The following is an 18,710-nucleotide window of genomic DNA, read 5'->3' on the forward strand; positions in this document are numbered from 1 at the left end:
CAGAAGACAAGAGATGTCACATAATGGAAGATGGAAGAGCAGATGGAGGAATGGAACTGCTGAGCCTTCTGCTTTCTCAGCAAGGCTAAGCGCCAGCAAAGGAAGTGTGGAAAGACATCAGGTTGCTCCGTAACCTCAGAAAGCTCAGGAATCAGAGACACCAGGAACTTCAGAAGGCCAAGGTGCAGGTGAAACAAGAGAACTGTCTGAAAACTTACAAAAGAGGGAATTAGACCCCAGATTTTTTGCCCCTATTTCAAATAGCCAGGTGACTTCCCAAGACCGGCAGTTACCTTTCAGACACGTTGACCCACAATGGCTTTGGACACAGGGACACCAAGCATAGCTGGGGGTGGGGGGCTGTGAGAAATGGGGGTGCTGGGAAACCCTGCCTGCTGAACGAGCAGATTCTCTGCTCTCCTCGCTTGCTTTCAACTCCCAGAATGTTCATTCCCAAATTTTACTCCCTCTGGCAGGATTCTGGAGGACTCTTTTCTGGGGACACTGAGAGCTCAAGAGGAAAGACCGATGGATACTGATATTTGAGGATCCCATCAGCCAACAACCACATCTCCTCCTTCCCCCAGGCTTCCAACCAGATTTTCTGAGGCTTATGGTAAAACATGAGCAGGTGGCCAAGGATCAGTACATATTCGAAACGAGGCTCTAACATGAAAGATTCTAACATAAGAAGACTTCTAACAAGAAGACTTTAACATGAAAGAAAACCAAAGCAGACAAATAGACAAAAGCAACAATGCAGGGAGCAAAGAAAACAGAAGAAAAGGCCTCTGTTATAATAAAAATGGATATCCTTAGGCAGTTAGATGAAGTATTTGTATCTGTGAAAGAACAGAGAGCTAAAAAGGGGATATCCAGAGAATAGTAAATAGTGCTTAAAAAGTAAATATAAGATGACAGAAATTTTAAAAAATTGCAATAGAAGAGCTGGAAGATAAAGGTGAATAAATCTTCCACAAAGCAGGCTGCAGAGAGAGAGAGAGAGAGAGAGAGAGAGAGAGAGAGAGAGAGAGAGAGAATTAATTAATCTAATTAATACAATCAATTAGAAAAGAAATCCAGGGGTTCTGACATCTAATTAACAGGGCTTTTAGACAATGAAAAAGAAAAGTGGAGATGGGTAAATTAAATGGGAAATATAATACAAGAAAATTTCCTAGAATGGAAGGTTGGAAAGCATTGGTTTCTGAACTGAAAGGGCCTATGTAACATTCAGCACAAAAAAATGGAGAGACCAACATTAAGGCCAATTGTTGCAAAAATTTTACATTTCTATGGATAAATAAATGAGTCTCAAAGTTTTTAGAAACTTCACATACAAAAGATCAGGAATCAAAAGGTATTAGACTTCTTAACCGGAAACTATGAGACAATGGAGCAATGCCTTAAAATTTTGGGAGGAAAATAATTTCCCACCTAGAATTCTACACCCACCTAAATTAACATTCAAGTGGGGGGATTCAATCATGACATTTTCAAATTTGAACAGACTCAAAAATTTTACTTTCCATGAGTACTTTCTCCGGAAGCTACTGGAAGATTTTTTTTTCCACCAAAAATAATTATTCAAAAAAAGAAAGACACGGGTTTCTGGAAATAGGGACTCCACAGAAGAGAGAGGTGAAAGGCATTCCAGGATGGTGGTGAAAGGAAGTCCTAGAATGACAACTACACAGCAGGAGCAGAAGCACGCAGGAGTTTGTGAACGTGGCCTCAAGATCAAAACAGAAACGAAAACCAAACTGAGAGATTTCTGATGTGTCTGACTTTAGAGAAAGGCATTTTAGAGTTCTGCAGAGAGATTTAGGGATCAATTAATAACAATACATATGTGGGCACATGTGCATAAACATTAAAAAATGATTAACCAAATTGTAATAAAACTCCATTGAGAAGGTGAGGGAAGGGTTGCCTGTGTGCACGTGTATGACAGAGGCGAATCTCATCCTACCGTAGGCTGCCAATAGATTCAGCAAATGTCTACAATGGCAAAGCCAGGAAATGGCAATACAGCATGTTATGAAGAATTATGGAGGGAAATGCCAGAAGAAACTAGGAGATTTGAATATGTTTGCCTTTGGGGAGTGGGATTTGTGAATGGGGCAGGGGAATGACTTTCCCCTCCCTCCAGTATTAGCTTTGTGGTGTTAGATAATTTAAAATTATACGTATGAATCTTAGGTCTTTATCAAACAGAAGTCTGAACCTGCTCTTGTCTCCTGCTGCCCTTCCAGTCTCTCCTGCACCAGAGATAGTTATATCTCTTACAGAGATGAAGGATTCTCCCACAATTAATTAATCAATTAGTTCAACACATAATTATTAAGTACCAACAATTGCCAACCCCGAGGAAGCTAGTTTAGTCAGGAAAATCCTGCTGACCAGAGACATCTTTCAATATCATCCAATTTACTTGTAATGAATTAAGTGAGAGGCTTTTCAGCTCAGATTTCTCTTCCACACACAGGTCAGACAGTGAGGGGCTGAGAGTGAGGGGAGGAGGAAAGGGAGGATTGAGGGGACAGAGGCAGCAGCTGTGAGATGAGTGTGTGTGTGAGGAGAGGGTCAGGGAAAAGCTACCAGAGGGGGGTCCTTCTTCCTCCTGGAGGTGGTTGGGGGTGCCCTGGGTGTGGCAGGGGCCTGCCTTTCTCACTGCACCCCAAAAACTCTAGGGATTCTTAAAAGAAAAAAGGAGTCTTTCTGGACACCATGAGTCAGTTCTCTGCAGTCTTGGCCTGGAGAAGGACACTAATCCTGACAAGACATTTTGAGTCATCTTGGGGGGCAGTGTTTGTACCTCCTACCTCCCCATCATGGAGCACTGTGAGGCCCTCATGTACTTACACACGCACACCACGCATATACACATGCACATACACCATCCATCCTATTAGGCTGCAGATTCCTTTTCTCTTCAGAGTTCCTGAGACAGGACCAGGGCCCCCCAAGAGGGCAGGAGGAAAGTCTGGTGCATAGGATACTGCCTTCTAACACTTTGGGGAAAATTAGGCATCCTGGAGACTTTTGGGACAGGTGGGTGAACAACTCTTTTAGCCCCACTCAGTAGTCCCCAACTGCAGGCGCCGCAGGCTCCTCCTTGGGTTTGAGCCCCTGGGACCTTAAATAAGTTGATACCTTGCAAGGCCTGCTGCCGAGTGTGGTGGAAAGAACACCGGCCTCCAATCCAGTGCAGGACTTGCCCTCAAATCCCAGTTCTACCTCCTCCCAGATGACTGCAGAGAGTTTTAGGGATAAATTAGTAACAAGACATATGGGGGCATATGCACATAAACATTCAAAAATGATTGAACAAGGTAAGTTATGTGATCATACTGAACCTCAGTTTCCTCATCTATAAAACGGGAGTGGTAACCTCAGATCTCCCAGGTGGTTGTAAAGATTAAGTGAGATTAGAAATGTGAAGGAACCTAGTACAGGGCCTTAAAGAGCGGACCCTTAATTAATATTAATTTAACCCAAGTGGGTATCTGATAAGGTGACATTGGGTAGGAGCCCAGTATAACCTGGGACTGAAAAGAGTGGAAGAGAACCTTGTAACTAGTCAATTACAGCTGGTTGGAAAAACAGCCTTTTGTGGGGAGGCAGCGGGAGAGAGCAGGCAGGAAACGTCAGTTTAAGAGAAGGCTGTGGCCTTACAGTTTCTCTCCTGCTGTTATGAGCTAAGTTGTTTCCCCCCCAAATTCATATATCTTAACCCCAGCACTCAGGATCTGACTGTTTGGAGACAGGGCCTTTATGGAGGTAATCAAGTTAAAATGAGGTCATTAGGGTGGGTCCTATTCCAGTGTGACTGGTGTCCTCATAAGAAGAGACTAGGACACAAACAGGTACAGAGGGACGACCACGTGAAGACACATGGAAAAAACGGCCTTTTACAAGCCAAGGAGAGAGGCCTCAGAAGGAAGCAACCCTTCCAACACTTTGATCTTAAACTTCTGGCCTCCAGGACGGAGAGAACATAAACCCTGTTGCTGAGGCCACCCATCTGTGCTGCTTTGCCCTGAAAGCCCTAACACACATGCCCTATCGACGACTGAGTGTGTGTCTCCACTTGCAGTGGGATCTCGGGCTGTGTGGCATCTAGGAGGTTGGAGATGAGGGGAAGCAATCGTCCTGCTCCTTTCAGAACTGGTTAGACCAGTTAACTGGTTTTGTCAAAATCTGAAAACCAGCCGCACGTTAAGTGGACGGTGGCTAAATGGAGCACAAAGGAGGGGCCAAGGTGGGGAAAGGATGCGAGACCATGCCAATGAGACAACTGCTTCTCCAAGCAGCTGAAGGCATTTCTAAGTATCACTGCTGTCCCAGACGGCACGATGCCCTCAACAACCAGTGAACAGCAGGTGGTGTGGGTGCTGTGGAGATGACCCAGCCTACAGGCCAGGGCACAGAGCTCCATGGACCATTCTTCCCAAACTGGAGCGTCTACGACTGTACACCCTCAGCCTCCAACGCCTCCTTTTGGCCCTTCACGCTAACTGGTCCTGCACCCCAGCTCCTCAGGCCTGATGTTTGCATGTATGTGTGAGTGTGTCTATGCACATTCAGGTGAACACACTATACCCAGTCTGCACCATCAGATGGGAAGGCCTGGAGGCGGGGAGCGAGCATATCTCCTCCTACCTCCATGTCTGTTGGCAGTGCCCTCTCGTCAAGCAGCTCACACCTGGTCTCTCTCCTCTGAAAGGTCTCAGAGCCCAGAAAAAGAAAGGAAATAATTCCCCAGGCTCTTGCAAATCCCCCTACTGTAAGGGGCTCACCACAGCTGGGCAAGTGGAGTGTCCTGTGGGCAGTCAGGGCCTGGGGGCCAGGAGTCTCTCCTGGTGGCTCCTCTCCAGCTCTGCACAATGCCTCATTTATTTGGGGAGCTGCACTGTGTGAGTTAGCAATTGCATTCTTCGGGTCGTGGAGTGTGGCTGAAGCCACCTGGGGCCAACAGGAAAGTGAAGCCACGGAGGATGACAAAGCGAGGGTCCTTCTGCCCAGCACTCTCTCCTTGACCCTCGCCTTCCCAGGGAGTGGCCTCGGGTCTGAGACGCAGCTTCAAGACACTTTGACTCTGCATGCATAAGGGGTATTAATAATTCATACAAATCTGCAAGTTAAATGCTGCGTCAAAAATAGAAATGCAATTGTCTACAATAAAAAGTAAAAACCTAAAGTCCCCAAATCTAAAGCGTCTATTGACAGAGTTTCCTGTCTTCGGAAAGAACAGACCTCTCTCTGTGTTGGGGAGAAAAACAAATCTCTCCATATGTTGGCTTCCTCCCTAAACCCTCTTCAATCCCCGGCCTCCATCATTCTCTCCAGAGAGGCCTTTGGAGGCACAGGGCCTGCCTGTCGCCCCCTCTCTCCCCACCTTCTCACCGACCTCACTGCCTGCTGCTGGGTCTCCGAGGACACAGCTCTCGGGTGCTGGGGTGCTAGAAGCTGGCTGCAGATGAGAAGGCCTTTCCAGAGAGTGGGTCAGGGTGGGAGAAGTGGGCAGGTGTGAGACAGGTGGCAGCAGCCCCTTTGTCCTCAGAAGAGACAGACAGACAGACAGACGCCAAGGGTTGGTATTCAAGAGTCAGGAGACCTGGATTCTCGCTTCGCCTCCCTCTTAACCAGCAGTGAGGCTTTGGGCAGATCACTTAGCTTCTCGGGGCCTCAGTTACGTCACATAAGAAAGGAAGGTATTGATTGACCGGTGGTGTTCAAACATCTTAACGCTGAGAGACCCTGTTTGTATGTGAAATCTTACCTAGAATCTCAATAGAGAAAGTATGTAAAGTAAAATGGAGCAGGGTCCTAATTATTAGACTCCCTATCCCCACCATTACCCTCAAGAAAGCCTAAGGTTCTGGGAAAAACAGAAGAACAAGCTACGGTTCCAAATGCAGACCTGCAGACAGAGTTGGCTGCCTCAGAATCATCTGAGGAGCTAATTAAAAATAGAGATCCCCGGGCCCCAGAAGGTGTCTGGTGGCGCCTGGGAAAATGTCCTTTACCCCAAATCTCTGTGACTCTGGTGTGCAGCCAGGTTTGGGGGCTGCCGAACCACATGACCCCCCAGGTCCTTTCCTGCTCTAAAAAAGTCTGGCAAATCTGTGCCTACACCAATGGGCCCTGCTCACCCCGCGTGACCGAGACGTTCCCAGCCTCCCCAGATATCCTGCTCCTGTTGCAGCCCGGTCCTCTCTGGCTTTGCAAAGCTTCAGGCCCCAGGGGGAGCTATGTCACTGAGCTTCCCCCACAAACAGGAAACAGGAAAGTCAGCCTGATGAGTCGCTGCTTCTGAGGAGCTTGGGTCCGGGAAGAGTGAGACAGGGCATCCACAGGTGGAGCGTGTTGGCTAAAAGGAGGCTTGTGGATCGTCTGTGGCGTCCAGGGACCCATAAAACAAGTACCTGTAGAGCACTTGAGTTTGCAAGGCACTTTGGATATACACGTCCTCATCTGAGTCTTCTGCCAACCACGGCAGCTAAGAAGGGCAGGCTGACTATTGCTATGTCAATTTTACAGATGGGAAATCAGAGACCAAAGTAACTGAGGGCTTTTTTCAGGGTCAGCATTGGGCGTGAGAGCCCATGGCAACTGAAGTGAGTACCTATGCAGAAGGACAGAAGCAATCTATGAGAAGAAGTCAGCTCTTTGGAGGGACCACAGACTTAGACAGGTTAAGTAAGTGGCCTCGGGTCACACAGCACTTAGATGGCAGACCTAGGCTTCAAAGCTATGTCTAGGGCAGTGTCTAATGATGCTGATGACCATAAATAGCAGGGAGGGTATTCAGGGTGGGAGAGGAATTCAGCCCTGCAGTGCGTGTGAGGCACGCTCACACCTCTTACAGTGCCCCACCCAGATCGGGTCCACCTACCGTCCAGCCTGGGGGGCAGGCACACTCGCCGGTGATGTGGTGGCAGGTGCCCCCATTCTGGCAGGGGCAGCGCAGTTCACAGTGAGCCCCATGGCTCCCAGGTGGGCACAGCTCCTCGCAGCTGCATGGGGAAGCAGAGGTGTTAGATGCAGCAGAAGCAGCTCAGATGGCCGGGCCCCAGTGCTGCCGGTTCCAGTGCTCCAGGGCGTCCCAGGAATTACTGAGTTCACAGTCATGAACTGTACTAGGCCTGTCAGGTGAGGTGCAGTCCTGCTTCCTGCCAGGAGGGGAAAGCAGAGCTCAGGTATAATGAACTGGAACGCTTGGGTTTTAGTGTAAAGAAGAGTGTTCTCTTAGGCAGGGAGAGCTGAGGAAGCCTTCCCTCAGAGGGAGACATTTTACTTGAGTCTTGAAGTTGAAGTTCGCTTCGCCAGGAAAATGGGAAGAAGGGCAGAAGGAACAGCATAGGCAAAGACACTGAGAAGTGGGCCTGGAATCTGGCCTTCCAGAATCTGCCTGGATACGGAAAGAGGGAAAATCTGGGGCATGTGCCCCTTCGAGGCTCTGGAAGGGTCTCATCTACCAGGACAGGCTTATGTGCAGGGACTGGGCACTGCTGAGGTGTGGGGAAGGATTTGCATAGGGTCTCGACCCTGGCCCTTAGTCCAGTGGCCCTGGCCTCTAGCTGGAGCTGGCCAGATATGGGGGCAGAGAACACTTGCAGTCAATCATGTGTCTGTGGCAACAGTCCTTGAGTGTCCTAGCAGGATTCAGGGCTGTTGGGGGGCCACTGAGCCTCTGCTGTGTGTGTGTGTGTGTATATGTGTGAGTGTGTGTGTGTGAGTGTTTGTATGTGTGTGTGTGTGAGAGTGTCAGTGAGTGTGTGTGTGTGAGTGTGTGTGAGAGTGTGTGTATATGTGTGAGTGTTTGTATGTGATTGTGTCCGTGTGTGAGAGTGTCAGTGAGTGTGTGTGTGTGTGCGCTTCAATCTTGCCTCTGAGGGGGTCACAGCTAAGCAGCCTTGGCGGTCCCCTGTCAATACAGACTCTTCAGGGAACTGGAGTGAGGGGCTGTTTGGGGTCTGAGGGGAGAAAGTAGGGGAGAGGAACAGGCACAATAAAGCCCAAATCTATGCATTCTGTTTCAAATGGCCTGGACTGGCCAGGCCCTAGGCGAGCAGGCATTTGGGTTATGATCAAAAGAGAACTCCATGTGAAGGTCTGAGTCTTGACCAGGAAGGGACTCTTAGGAGGCAGTTACTGAGCTCCTCTGGCCGGGTAGCGCCCATCCCTGCACAGACTCGGCTTGCACCAGTCCCTCTGGCCCGCATAGCAGGGCTCTAATATTTTGGCAGGATATTTTATCAGGACTATCCTGAACGTCCATCTGTTCCCATCACCCGGCCCACCTGAGGAGCAGGTGGGGACCCCGCAGCTGTCTGCTGAGAGGGCAGGTGGATCCGTCCCCCTCCCCACCCCCCTCCACGCATCTTGTTCGTTTTACTCACTAGACGCCGGTGTAACCAGGTGCGCAGAGACACTCGCCGGTGCGGGGGTCACAGCTGGCGCCGTGGACGCACTGGCACTGCTGCTGACAGCCCTTGCCGTGGGTACCTGGCGCGCAGAGCTCCTCGCAGCGCCAACCGCGGAAGCCGGCGGCGCACACGCAGGCGCCGGTGATGGGATTGCACAGGGCACCGTTCTGGCACTGACACCGGTTGCTGCAATGGGGGCCCCAGTGGTCGCTGTCACAGCCTGCAAGAGAGGAGCCAGTCAGGGCTGAGGGACCCAAGCACTCTGCTTGGGGTGGGGGTGGGGAACCCATGCCCAAGAGGCTTTCTGTATCTGCATGGCTTTTCCTTGGACAGGAAGTAGTAAGCTGTATCTGGGTGGAAGTTTTGGCGCCTCCTAACCTCCATCAGCTTTTGTGCTAAGCCATCCAAATAACCATACCAGCTAAGAAGCTTGTTTCTTCAATGCAGCTCCCAAGTGGGGCCGTTCTATTCCAACCAATGCCTTCCAAAGCCCCCTCTCCTGTATTGAAATTCTGGAACTGCCAGCTGTTTACTTCCCTTTGCCTTTGTCAAACTCTTCTTGGTTGGCTGTCTCTGTTCCTCTCCGCCAGGCCCTTTTGCTTTGGGTCTGCCACCCCTCTTCTCTGTGGCCCTACTCCCTTTCTTGGTACCTCCCCCAGCCCAGCCCAGCCCAGCCCAGCTCCCATTTTCTATCTTTCCCAACTATTTCCCTCTCATCCAGAAACTCATTAGTTTTCTCACCTCTTGCGCCTCACTCTCCTTGAACGTGTCTTCTAACTCTGTCCCTCCCCTTGCTCCAGTTTTCTGCCGCCCTTTCCTGTCTCTCCCTCCTGTTGCTTCTCCCTTTCAGTGATGCCTACATCCCTGCCCCCCTCCCCCCGTTGCTTCATCTTCAGTTCAATTTCATTACTTTCCAAGTAGCCAACTTCAGAAGAATCAGGAAAAAGAAGGTGACAGACAGCCTTCAAGATCTTTATATGTAATTAAACGCATATATTTGCGTTTAATTTTCTTTGCAGAAATGCATACTCTACAGCTGTGGAAAGGGGCTGAATGGCAGAGCACCAGGTAGGGCACGAGCCTGCTGTCACGTCCCAGTCTGACCCTCACCTCACGCATACAGGACACACAACAACAAGATATCCTCAAACTCAAGCCTCATTCACTCGAATCCTGGAGTAGGGCTGGATGTGGAATTCAGGCATGGACAGGCACCACTAGTGTCCTAGGAGATGTACACTGGAGAGAAAGATTGCTCCTAGCTAAGGACACCAGGCAAGCCTTCCTAGAAGAGAAGGCATCTGAAATGGGCTGTAAAAGATGGCTCACTTGCCTGCCTATCACGTGACCAACTGTCCCAGTTTTAGCCTGGGAGGTCTTGCATTCCGAGAGATCCCTCAGTCCTGGGCAGACTGGAAGGGCTGGTCACCCTACTGCCTGGAGACAAGGAGATGACGAATTGGCCTTTGTGCCCAGTGGTTCTAGGGTTTAGACACTCAGAGAGGAAAGAGGGCAGGTGAGTGGGACCAGGGAAGGTGTAACTGGGGCAGGCTCAGTGTGAACTAAGAGACAGCGGCACTCAAGTCTTACGCGTGTACGAGAGGACAAAGCTACAGTGAAGCCAGTGAGTGGATCTGTGGAGACTACGGGGTGATGGAGGAATCACTCCCTGAGCCCCACCAACTCCCTGCATTACCTCCCACTTGTGGGCAAGGGTCACGTGATCAGTGTCAGGGAGACTGTCTGTCATCCTTTAGCACGTGGAACCACCCAAGGCCCGGAATCCTAATCACCCTATTTTGCTTTCACCCGTCTTCATCTGTGCCCCAAACATTCACACACACAAACCGAGCTGCCAAATTATGAGTGAGCATAACCCTGAATTTTCCCCCTGGTACTACAGCGAGTTAGGCAAAAATCAAGTCTGATAACCAAAGAAGCAATTTTGAGAAAGAAGAACAAAGCTGGAGGCATTATGTTTCCTGATTTCACACTATATTACAAAGCTATGGTAATCAAAACAGTATGGCATTGGCATAAAAACAGACACATAGATCAAGGGAATAGAATAGCGAGCTCAGAAATAAACCCATGTGTATACAGTCAATTAATTTACAACAAAGGAGCCAAGAATACACAATGGGGGAAGGACAGTCTCTTTAATAAGTGGTGCTAGAAAAACTGGGCAGCTATATGCAAAATAATGTATTATACCATATTCCGAAATTAACTCAAAATGGATTAAAGATTTGAATATAAGACTTGAAACCATAAAACTCTTAGAAGAAAACATGGGTGGATAAGCTCCTTAACATCAGTCTTGGTAAATGACATTTTAGATTTAACCCAGCAAAGGCAGCAACAGCAATGATAAACAAATGGGATTCCATCAAACTAAAAAGCTTCTGCATAGCAAAGGAAACCATCAACAAAGCGAAAAGGCAATTGATCAAATGGGAGAAAATATTTGTAAATCAAATCATATATCTGATGAGGGGTTAATATCCAAAATATAGAGAGAATTACAAACAAACTAAAGCAAAACAAAAACAAAAAGAAAACAAAAAACAAAGAAAAACAACCCAATCTGATTAAAAAATGGGCAGAAAATCTGAATAGACATTTTTACAAAGAAGACATACAGATGGCCAACAGGTACATGAATACGTGCTTACCATCACTAATCGTCAGGGAAATGCCAATCAAAACCACAGGGAGATATCACCTCACACCTGTTAGAACAGTTATTATCAAAAAGATGAGAAATAACAAATGTTGGCGAGGATGCAGAGAAAAGGGACTCTTGTGTATTGATGGGAATGTAACTAGGTACAGCCAGTATGGAAAACAGTATGGAAGTTCCTCAGAAAATTAAAGCTAGAACTACCATATGGACCAGAAATTCTAGTTCTGGGTATTTATCTAAAAGAAGCAAAAGCACTAACTGAAGAAGACATCTGCACCCCTATGTTCCCTGCAGCATTATTTACAATAGCCAAGACTTGAAGCAACCAAATGTCCATAGACAGATGAATGATAGAAACTGTGGTATTATATATACAGTGGAATAGTGGTCAGCCACAACAAAGAAGGAAATCTTACCATTTGTGACAACACGAATGGACCTTGAGGGTACTATGCTAAGTGAAATAAGTCAGGGAAAGATAAATACTATATGATCTCACTTATATGTGGAATCTAACAAACAAAAGCCGAACTCATAGATACAGAGAAGTTTGGTGGTTGCCAGAGGTGGTGTGGGGGTGGGGGTGGGTAGGCAAAATGGGCAAATGTGGTCAAAAGGTACAAACTTCCCATTATGAATAAGTCCTGGGGGTGTCATGTACAGCATGATGACTATAGTTAACAATACCATGTTATATGTTTGAAAGTTGCTAAGAGTAGATCTGAAAAGTTCTCATCACAAGAAAAAGAATTTGTAACTATGTATGGTGACGATGTTAACTAGTCTTATTGTGGTGATCGTTTCACAATGTACACAAATGTTGAATTATTATGTTGTGCACCTGAGACTAATATAATGTTATATGTCAATTATATCTCAATTAAAAAATCGACTCCAGTTATAGTCACAACCTCCATTCACACTGAAAGAGGCGCACAGGACAGAGTGACAGAATGCCCAGCAGTTTGCTGTCTCTCATCTCACTCTCTTTGGGACATATGCACAGTGAGTGGAAAGACTAGCAGAATTACTTCCTGTATCATTTCTCTGGCTCTTGTTGCCAAGCACATATAGTTGAATTTGCATAAGTGTAATGTACATATGAGGTGCCTCCATTATAATAATAATGTTAACAACCACATTTGTAATGCTCACTTGTGACATTTAAAACCCTGTAAGTTAGGTTTTATTATTTTTCCATTGTACAGATGGAGAAAAAGGGGTCAGAGGTGTTAAGGGATTGTCCAAGGTCATAGTCAAGAGCAGCCTAGGTCTCCTGGCTCCGCGACACTTTTCGAGTGATGATTCTGAGGAGAGAAACTTAGAGGTGCCATTGGGGACAAGGTGGCAGCAGCAAAGCACAAGAGACGCCATGTCTTCTCTCCTCTCACTGTGAACAAGCCCAGGATCCAGAACAGGGGATTTCCCTCCCTGTCGGGGCCCTAGTTACCATCCTCGGACCTTGGCTCTGCACCTAACGGCTGGAGCCCAAAGCCAGTTTGTCTTCGGTGCACACCAGGGCATACAGTTATGTTCCGCTCATCAGCAGTGGCCTCTGTTCTCTCCGGCACGGCCAAAACCCAGTAGGAGGCAAAACTATACCTCTGATACGGGAGCTGGAACATTGTCACGAAGTCCATGCACTGACACTTGGGTGCTCACTTTCTTTTACTTGTCCTTTCAACAAACATCTACCAAATACCTGCTAGTGCGTGAAAGCCTCCTGCCCCCTTGGAGGGTACAGTCCAGTGGGGACAGAGCTGCTGGAACAGCATTGAGGGATACAGTGGAAGGACTCCAATAGGGGTCATTCAGGGCATTAGAGGAAGACACAGGTGAGTTTGAACCCAGACTGGGGGGGCTGGGCAGATAAACACAACGTGGCCGGGAGGAGGTGTGCACGTGGGGAATGCATCTAGGCAGAGGGAGTAATAGATGCAAAAGCTTGGAAGTGGGGAAAGTATGACATCTGAGAGGAAAAGGTATGTGTGTCTGGAGTGTAGACATTAAGGTGAGGCAGATTTCTGCACGGGGTCCAAGGGCTCTGTGAGCCACGTGCAGGGGTGTGGACTTCATACAAGGGCCGGAAAGCTCGGAAGGTGTTCTAAGCAGAGGACGGACGTGGTCAGGTGTGGTTGTAGCGAGACCTCTGGTGAGAACAGATTTGTGGGCAGGCCAGGTGGAGTGAGAGCGGAGTCAGGGGACCGGCCGTTACAATGAGAGAGAGATGGCGGAGGCCTTGACTAAGGGACTCATAGCATTTGGAACGGACAGAAGGGGACAGATTCCAGCTGCATTTATGAGGTAGAAGCAGCAAGGATTTAGTGATTGAGAGAGTGCTGAGTGAAGGAAGAGGAGGGAGAAAGGATGTCATTCCAGCTCTGGCTTAGGTTGCTAGGTGGATATTGGTGCCACATTCTTTATAGGAAGCACAAGGGGGAAAAAATATTGGGGGAAGGAGAAAGAGGTTAATTTTGGTCATTGAGGTTGAGGTATCTAAGGGACATCCAAGGGGGCATCAAAACCCATTCACTTACCACTAATGGACGCACTAACATTGGGGGCTTTCATTCTTCTATGCCACTCAACAAACATTTAGCAAGTACCTGACAGTGCCTGAAAATGTCCTGCCCTCTTAGAGGGTACAGTCTGGGGACAGGGCCAGCGGAGCAGCATTTATGGTACACTGTGAAGGTGCAAGCATAAGGGCAGTTCAGAACATTAGAGCAGCGCATGCAAACACAATTCTATTAAGCCTGACAATCTGGGTTCTCAGCCCACAGACTGGGGGCGGGGGGTGTGTGCATACACACATGTATATGTTTGTGTCTACATGCACGTATGTGTATTTTACAGGATTCTTAAAAAAATAAGTTGCAAGAGCACTACATCGCAATAGGAAACCATGGAAACAAGCAGAAAACATTGTAGACTAAAAAGCAAAGCAACTTGTAGCCATGAATATAGGGGCACGTAGCCCCTCATATCCAAACTGATGGGAAGAGGTTACATTCAGTTTAGAATATTCTAAAGTGTGCAATCCATTTCACAGACAGTCCCCACCCTCCGCCGGAGTGATTAAATTTAAAAAAAAAAAACGGTTCCCAGGGATAAGCTTCAGTTATCTAGAATATCCACTTAAAAACACCTCATTCCCCAGTAATGACAGAAATGAGGCAGAGCTGCAGTGAGTCAATTATCTACTCTGTTGCAGGTGAAGAAAAACTATCATCATTAAAATTATAACAGGACTTTGTATTCTTTCACAGATAATCACACAGTCTTCCCAATTTGGCCTTAAAATGTTACCCCCTCACACATTTTTTTTTTCCTGTCATGAAAATGCTCCTTCCTAATTATATTTAGCTTTGGCTGAGTTTTCAAGTGCATGGATTTTCTCTGGGTAGCTACTGAGGGCTGATGGGGCACCCAGAAGTGTATGGCCTGGCTTGTTCTGTTCCCTTCAGCTGACCACGTCACCAGCCAGTACATGTCCCTGCTGATCTATTCAGACTTTGGGTCTCAGGACTAGTGTGCTCCTGGCTCCCCATGAAGGGGAGTGGCTTCATCATTCCCTTCTCCAGAGACGTGCTTTTAAATTTGTGACTACAGTTGATTGAGCAGTTAACAAGTGCCAGGCCATGAGATAAAGGCACAAAGTAAATTTTCTCATTTAATTCTCACAACAACCCATTTGCAGTGGGTGCCATTATTATGCCCATTTCGCAGATCAGAAAACAGAGGCTCAGTGAGGTTAAATAGCTTATCCAAGGTTACACAGCTAGGGACTGAGTGTCTGAGCTCCTAATCCCTTCTGTACGATTAGATGTGGTCTAGTTTTGATAAAAGAGATGACGTGGACTTTGGCAGCTGGCCTGGGCTTAAACAGCCACTTTGGATAATTCACAAAGAGATGAGAAAGAAGAGGCTCATTTTTCACAAGTGCCTTATCCAGGGATTGGTTTATGTGTGAATGGTGGTTGTAGGTCCCAGGTTTTCCATGACTGGCCCAATTTCCCATCATTTTATTCTCTTCAGTTAAGAAAATTTATTTATTTAGAGCTCTGTGTGATAAAATATGTATAACATACAGTTTGCCATTTTAATAATTTTTAAGTGTACAATTAATTCAGTGGCTTTCATTACATCCACAGTGATGGGCAACTATCACCACTATTTCTAAAACTTGTTTTATCACCCCAAACGGGAACTCTGGAACCATTAAGCAATAAGCCCCCATTCCTTCCTCCCTTCTGGTAATATCTAATCTACTTTCTGTCTCTATGAATTTGCCCATTCTAGATATTTCATATAAGTGGAATCATACAATATTAATCTTTTGTGTTTGGCTTCTTCCATTTAGCATAATGTTTTCAAGGTTCATCATCTTGTAGCATGTATTTTGTACTTTGCTTTTAGTACAGCATGTAGCATGTACTTGGTTCCTTCTTACGGCTGAATATAAATAGGCCACATTTTGTTTATTCATTCATCTCTTGATGGACACGTGGGTTGTTTCCACCTTTTGGCTATTGTGAATAATGCTGCTTTGAACATCGGTGTGCAGGTATCTTTTTGAGTCCCGGAAGGTCATTTATTAAAGGCACTACCGGGTATTTATGTCTTTATTAACTTTCTCTATTAGGAATAACAGCTCGGCTGGCCATTAATTTTTGTCACCGCTTCCATACAAGCAGGTTCAGGTGTCTGGAGTCCAATCTCCTCCATTAGCCTTGGAGTCCCTGTGGGTTGTAGTGGGGGAGCTGGGGTGTGCCCTTGTTTACAGGACGCATAGTCTCACCCAGCATCCAGCCCAGAGCTGGGCACAGGATTCGCCCTCTGCAGGGCTGACGAGGGTGCTTGGTTCTTCTCCAGCAACCAGAGAGCCTCCTCCCAGCTGCTCACGGGGAGTCGCTTCCGCAGACGGTGGTTCTCAGCCTAGCTGCTCATCAGCATCCCCCCGGAGGCCAACAACACTTGTGCCTGGGCTTCACTCGTGGACTTCTGATGTAATAATGCTGATGTGGTGTGGCCCAAGCATAGGCCCTTTTAGAAAGCTCAGCCGGTGAGAACTACCATCATCCTGGTGATCTGCATTCTTACTGGTCCTCTCAGGGGATGGGCAGCAGGATGAGGTGGGGGTGGGAAAGACGGATGGTTCCTCTCATTCCACAGACAGAAATCCCGAGAGTCAGCGAGGAAGAAGAATGACCTTCGGGTCGAGGTTAGTGTGCTCCAGCCTGTACTATGGGCCAACGCTCCCCCAGCTCCCCTTTAGCAATGGAAAGGCTTGATGCAGTCAGAGCACCTCCCAGGAACGGCCCATGGTCCCCGAGTCTGCTCCCCATGGTCCCCATGCCCCCACCCATCGCAAGAAGTAGTAAGGGAGCTGATTGTTGGGTCATGGGGTTGCTCCTGAGTTTACAAAGAAGCAGATTTTGTATGATTCCTGCTCTGTTGCTAAATGTTCCCACTTGAGAGACAGGCCAGAGGGGATGGGGTAGGCGGTATGTTTGTCCTTGTGCGGAAAAGAAAAATTTGAGGTGGTTACCCAGACTGGGCTGAGCCATCGCTCAGCTCCCTACCTTTCCACCACTTAGATTGTTGGAATTAAATTTTAGATTGTTGTTAAATTAACAGACCAAGGTGCCATAGATTAAAACCCAAATCTCCTGACATAGTCCCTAAGCCTAGTAGATGCCGACAGCACAGGATTATAATGATGTATCATTAGTTACTCAGTGATCCATTTATTACACTGTTACTTCCTCTGTGTTATTTAACCATACTATCTGTATCTCCCTGTGACCTCTGAGGGGAGGCGGGATTCACAGTGGCTGCATGGAAAGCAGGCAGCCCCTCCCTGGCCCACAGTCTGCTAGGGAGGCAGGGGTGGAGGGGTACACACCCACAAGCAGGAAGAACCCCAACCCTGAGAGCTGTGTTTTCACCTGGGTGATTTCATTTAATCCTCTTACTAACCCGACGCCATTTATTCATACTTAGCCTTGTTCCAAAGAGGATTTGAAGCAAACAATGTAAGGTAAAATGATTACTCCATTTTTCCACTGAGAAAACTGAGGTTCAGAGACATTAAATAAGTAAATTCGGGTTTCTAAACCTCAGCACGATCAACATTTTGGACCAGAATACTTTTAGTTGCAAGGGCTGTCCTGTGCATTGCAGAATTTGTAGCAGCATTGATGGCCTCCACCTGCTAGATGCCAGCAGCCTCACACCTCGACAACTGTGACAACAAAAAATGTCTCCAGATATTAACAAATGTCCTCTTGGGGGCAAAAGCGCCCCTGATTGTAAAAGAGAGTTGAGTCAGAGACTGTGTTAGTGTTCACCTCATTTACCTGCCTCCTTCAACACACATATGTTTTACAGGTCAGGAAACTGGCTCAGAGAGGCTGAGTGACTGGCCTGTGGCCACACAGCTAATGCCCTGGAGAGCTAGATTTGAAAGTCGCTGGCCATGTTGATCTAAGGCTCTTTCCATCCCATCACATCAGCTTTTAGGAGATGAGTTAGGCTCATTATTTGCTTGCCAAACATTTACCGAGAACCTACCATGTTCTTTACTTTAAATTTTTATTTATTTATTTATTTATTCATTCATTTATTTATTTAATGAAAGTTTATTGGGGTGACAATTGTTAGGAAAGTTACATAATTTCAGGTGTACAATTCTGTAATACATCATCTGTACATCCCATTGTGGCACCTACTATGCTCTAGGGGCTGAGAAGCCCACTGTCAGTTTGAGAAACAGACAAACAGGAAACATTGACCCATCAAAACCTGAGACGACTGGAGGGGTGGTAGGCACGCTGCTACAACGAGGAAGGGGGCCCCACTTTCAGGTCAGGGGTCAGGAGGCCTGGGAGGCGGCAGGGTCTTGGGGGAGCAGGGCAGAAGGAGGGAACTAAGCCGGAGGGCACCTCAACATGCCCTAAGCACAGTCAGTCCTTCAACTCCTGACCTCCCTCATCTCCGTCGCCACAGCCTCGACCACAGCTCCAGGCAGCCAAGCCCATTTTAACCAGACATTACGTCACCAGAATATCAGGAGGGAGTGGGGAGACTCAGTAACACCATTTTACCAGAGCCCAGCCTCTCTCCGTGGATGGATGTATCTGGACACTTGCACTGGGTCCCTGCTTTAAGATATCGCTGAGTCTGCCTGGGATTCCCCCTTCAGGACTGCATTTCTCAGGGTTTGCAGGAATCCTCTATTAAAATGTACATCATCCCATGTTTGTGTAGGTGTGTGTGTGTGGGGGGTGTTGTCAGTCACATCATAAGGCATTATTAGCCGTTAATACCCAGTTATCTGTTAATATCTGAGTGATAATTAGCAGATCTTGGAGCCAGATTAGGAAGGGGGTGTGTGTGTGTGTGTTAACCTGCTTATGGAAAGAGGAGATGGCAGAGTGTGAAAGTCAAAGTTATCAAATATATCAGCTTCACAGGGACTGCTCTGGATGTAGACCGCTACAGGTTTGAGCTATGGGCAAGCTATGGACAGCTATGGAAGAAAACGAGGTGTTAGTTACTTTGAAGTACCTAACTTCAATGTAAGC

At 47.3% G+C, this 18,710-nt stretch overlaps 1 protein-coding gene across 6 annotated transcripts in view; it reads right to left on the bottom strand.

Moving 5' to 3' along the window:
• The window catches only part of MEGF11 (multiple EGF like domains 11), a 339,010-nt gene that overhangs the window by 66,917 nt on the left and 253,383 nt on the right, over window positions 1-18,710 (bottom strand). For all 6 annotated transcript variants that reach the window (XR_013993445.1, XM_081049866.1, XM_081049863.1 and 3 more), the window contains 2 exons: window positions 8,409-8,655; window positions 6,902-7,022 (listed from right to left, as the gene is read on the bottom strand). Coding sequence is in view for 5 of the 6 variants with exons in the window: in XM_081049866.1 (XP_080905992.1) it covers window positions 6,902-7,022; window positions 8,409-8,655 (368 nt within the window). In the remaining variant the exon portion in view is untranslated. The remainder of the gene's footprint in view (window positions 1-6,901; window positions 7,023-8,408; window positions 8,656-18,710) is intronic.

The sequence above is a fragment of the Rhinolophus hipposideros genome, assembly GCF_964194185.1.
Source record: "Rhinolophus hipposideros genome assembly, chromosome: 5".
NCBI lineage: Eukaryota > Metazoa > Chordata > Mammalia > Chiroptera > Rhinolophidae > Rhinolophus > Rhinolophus hipposideros.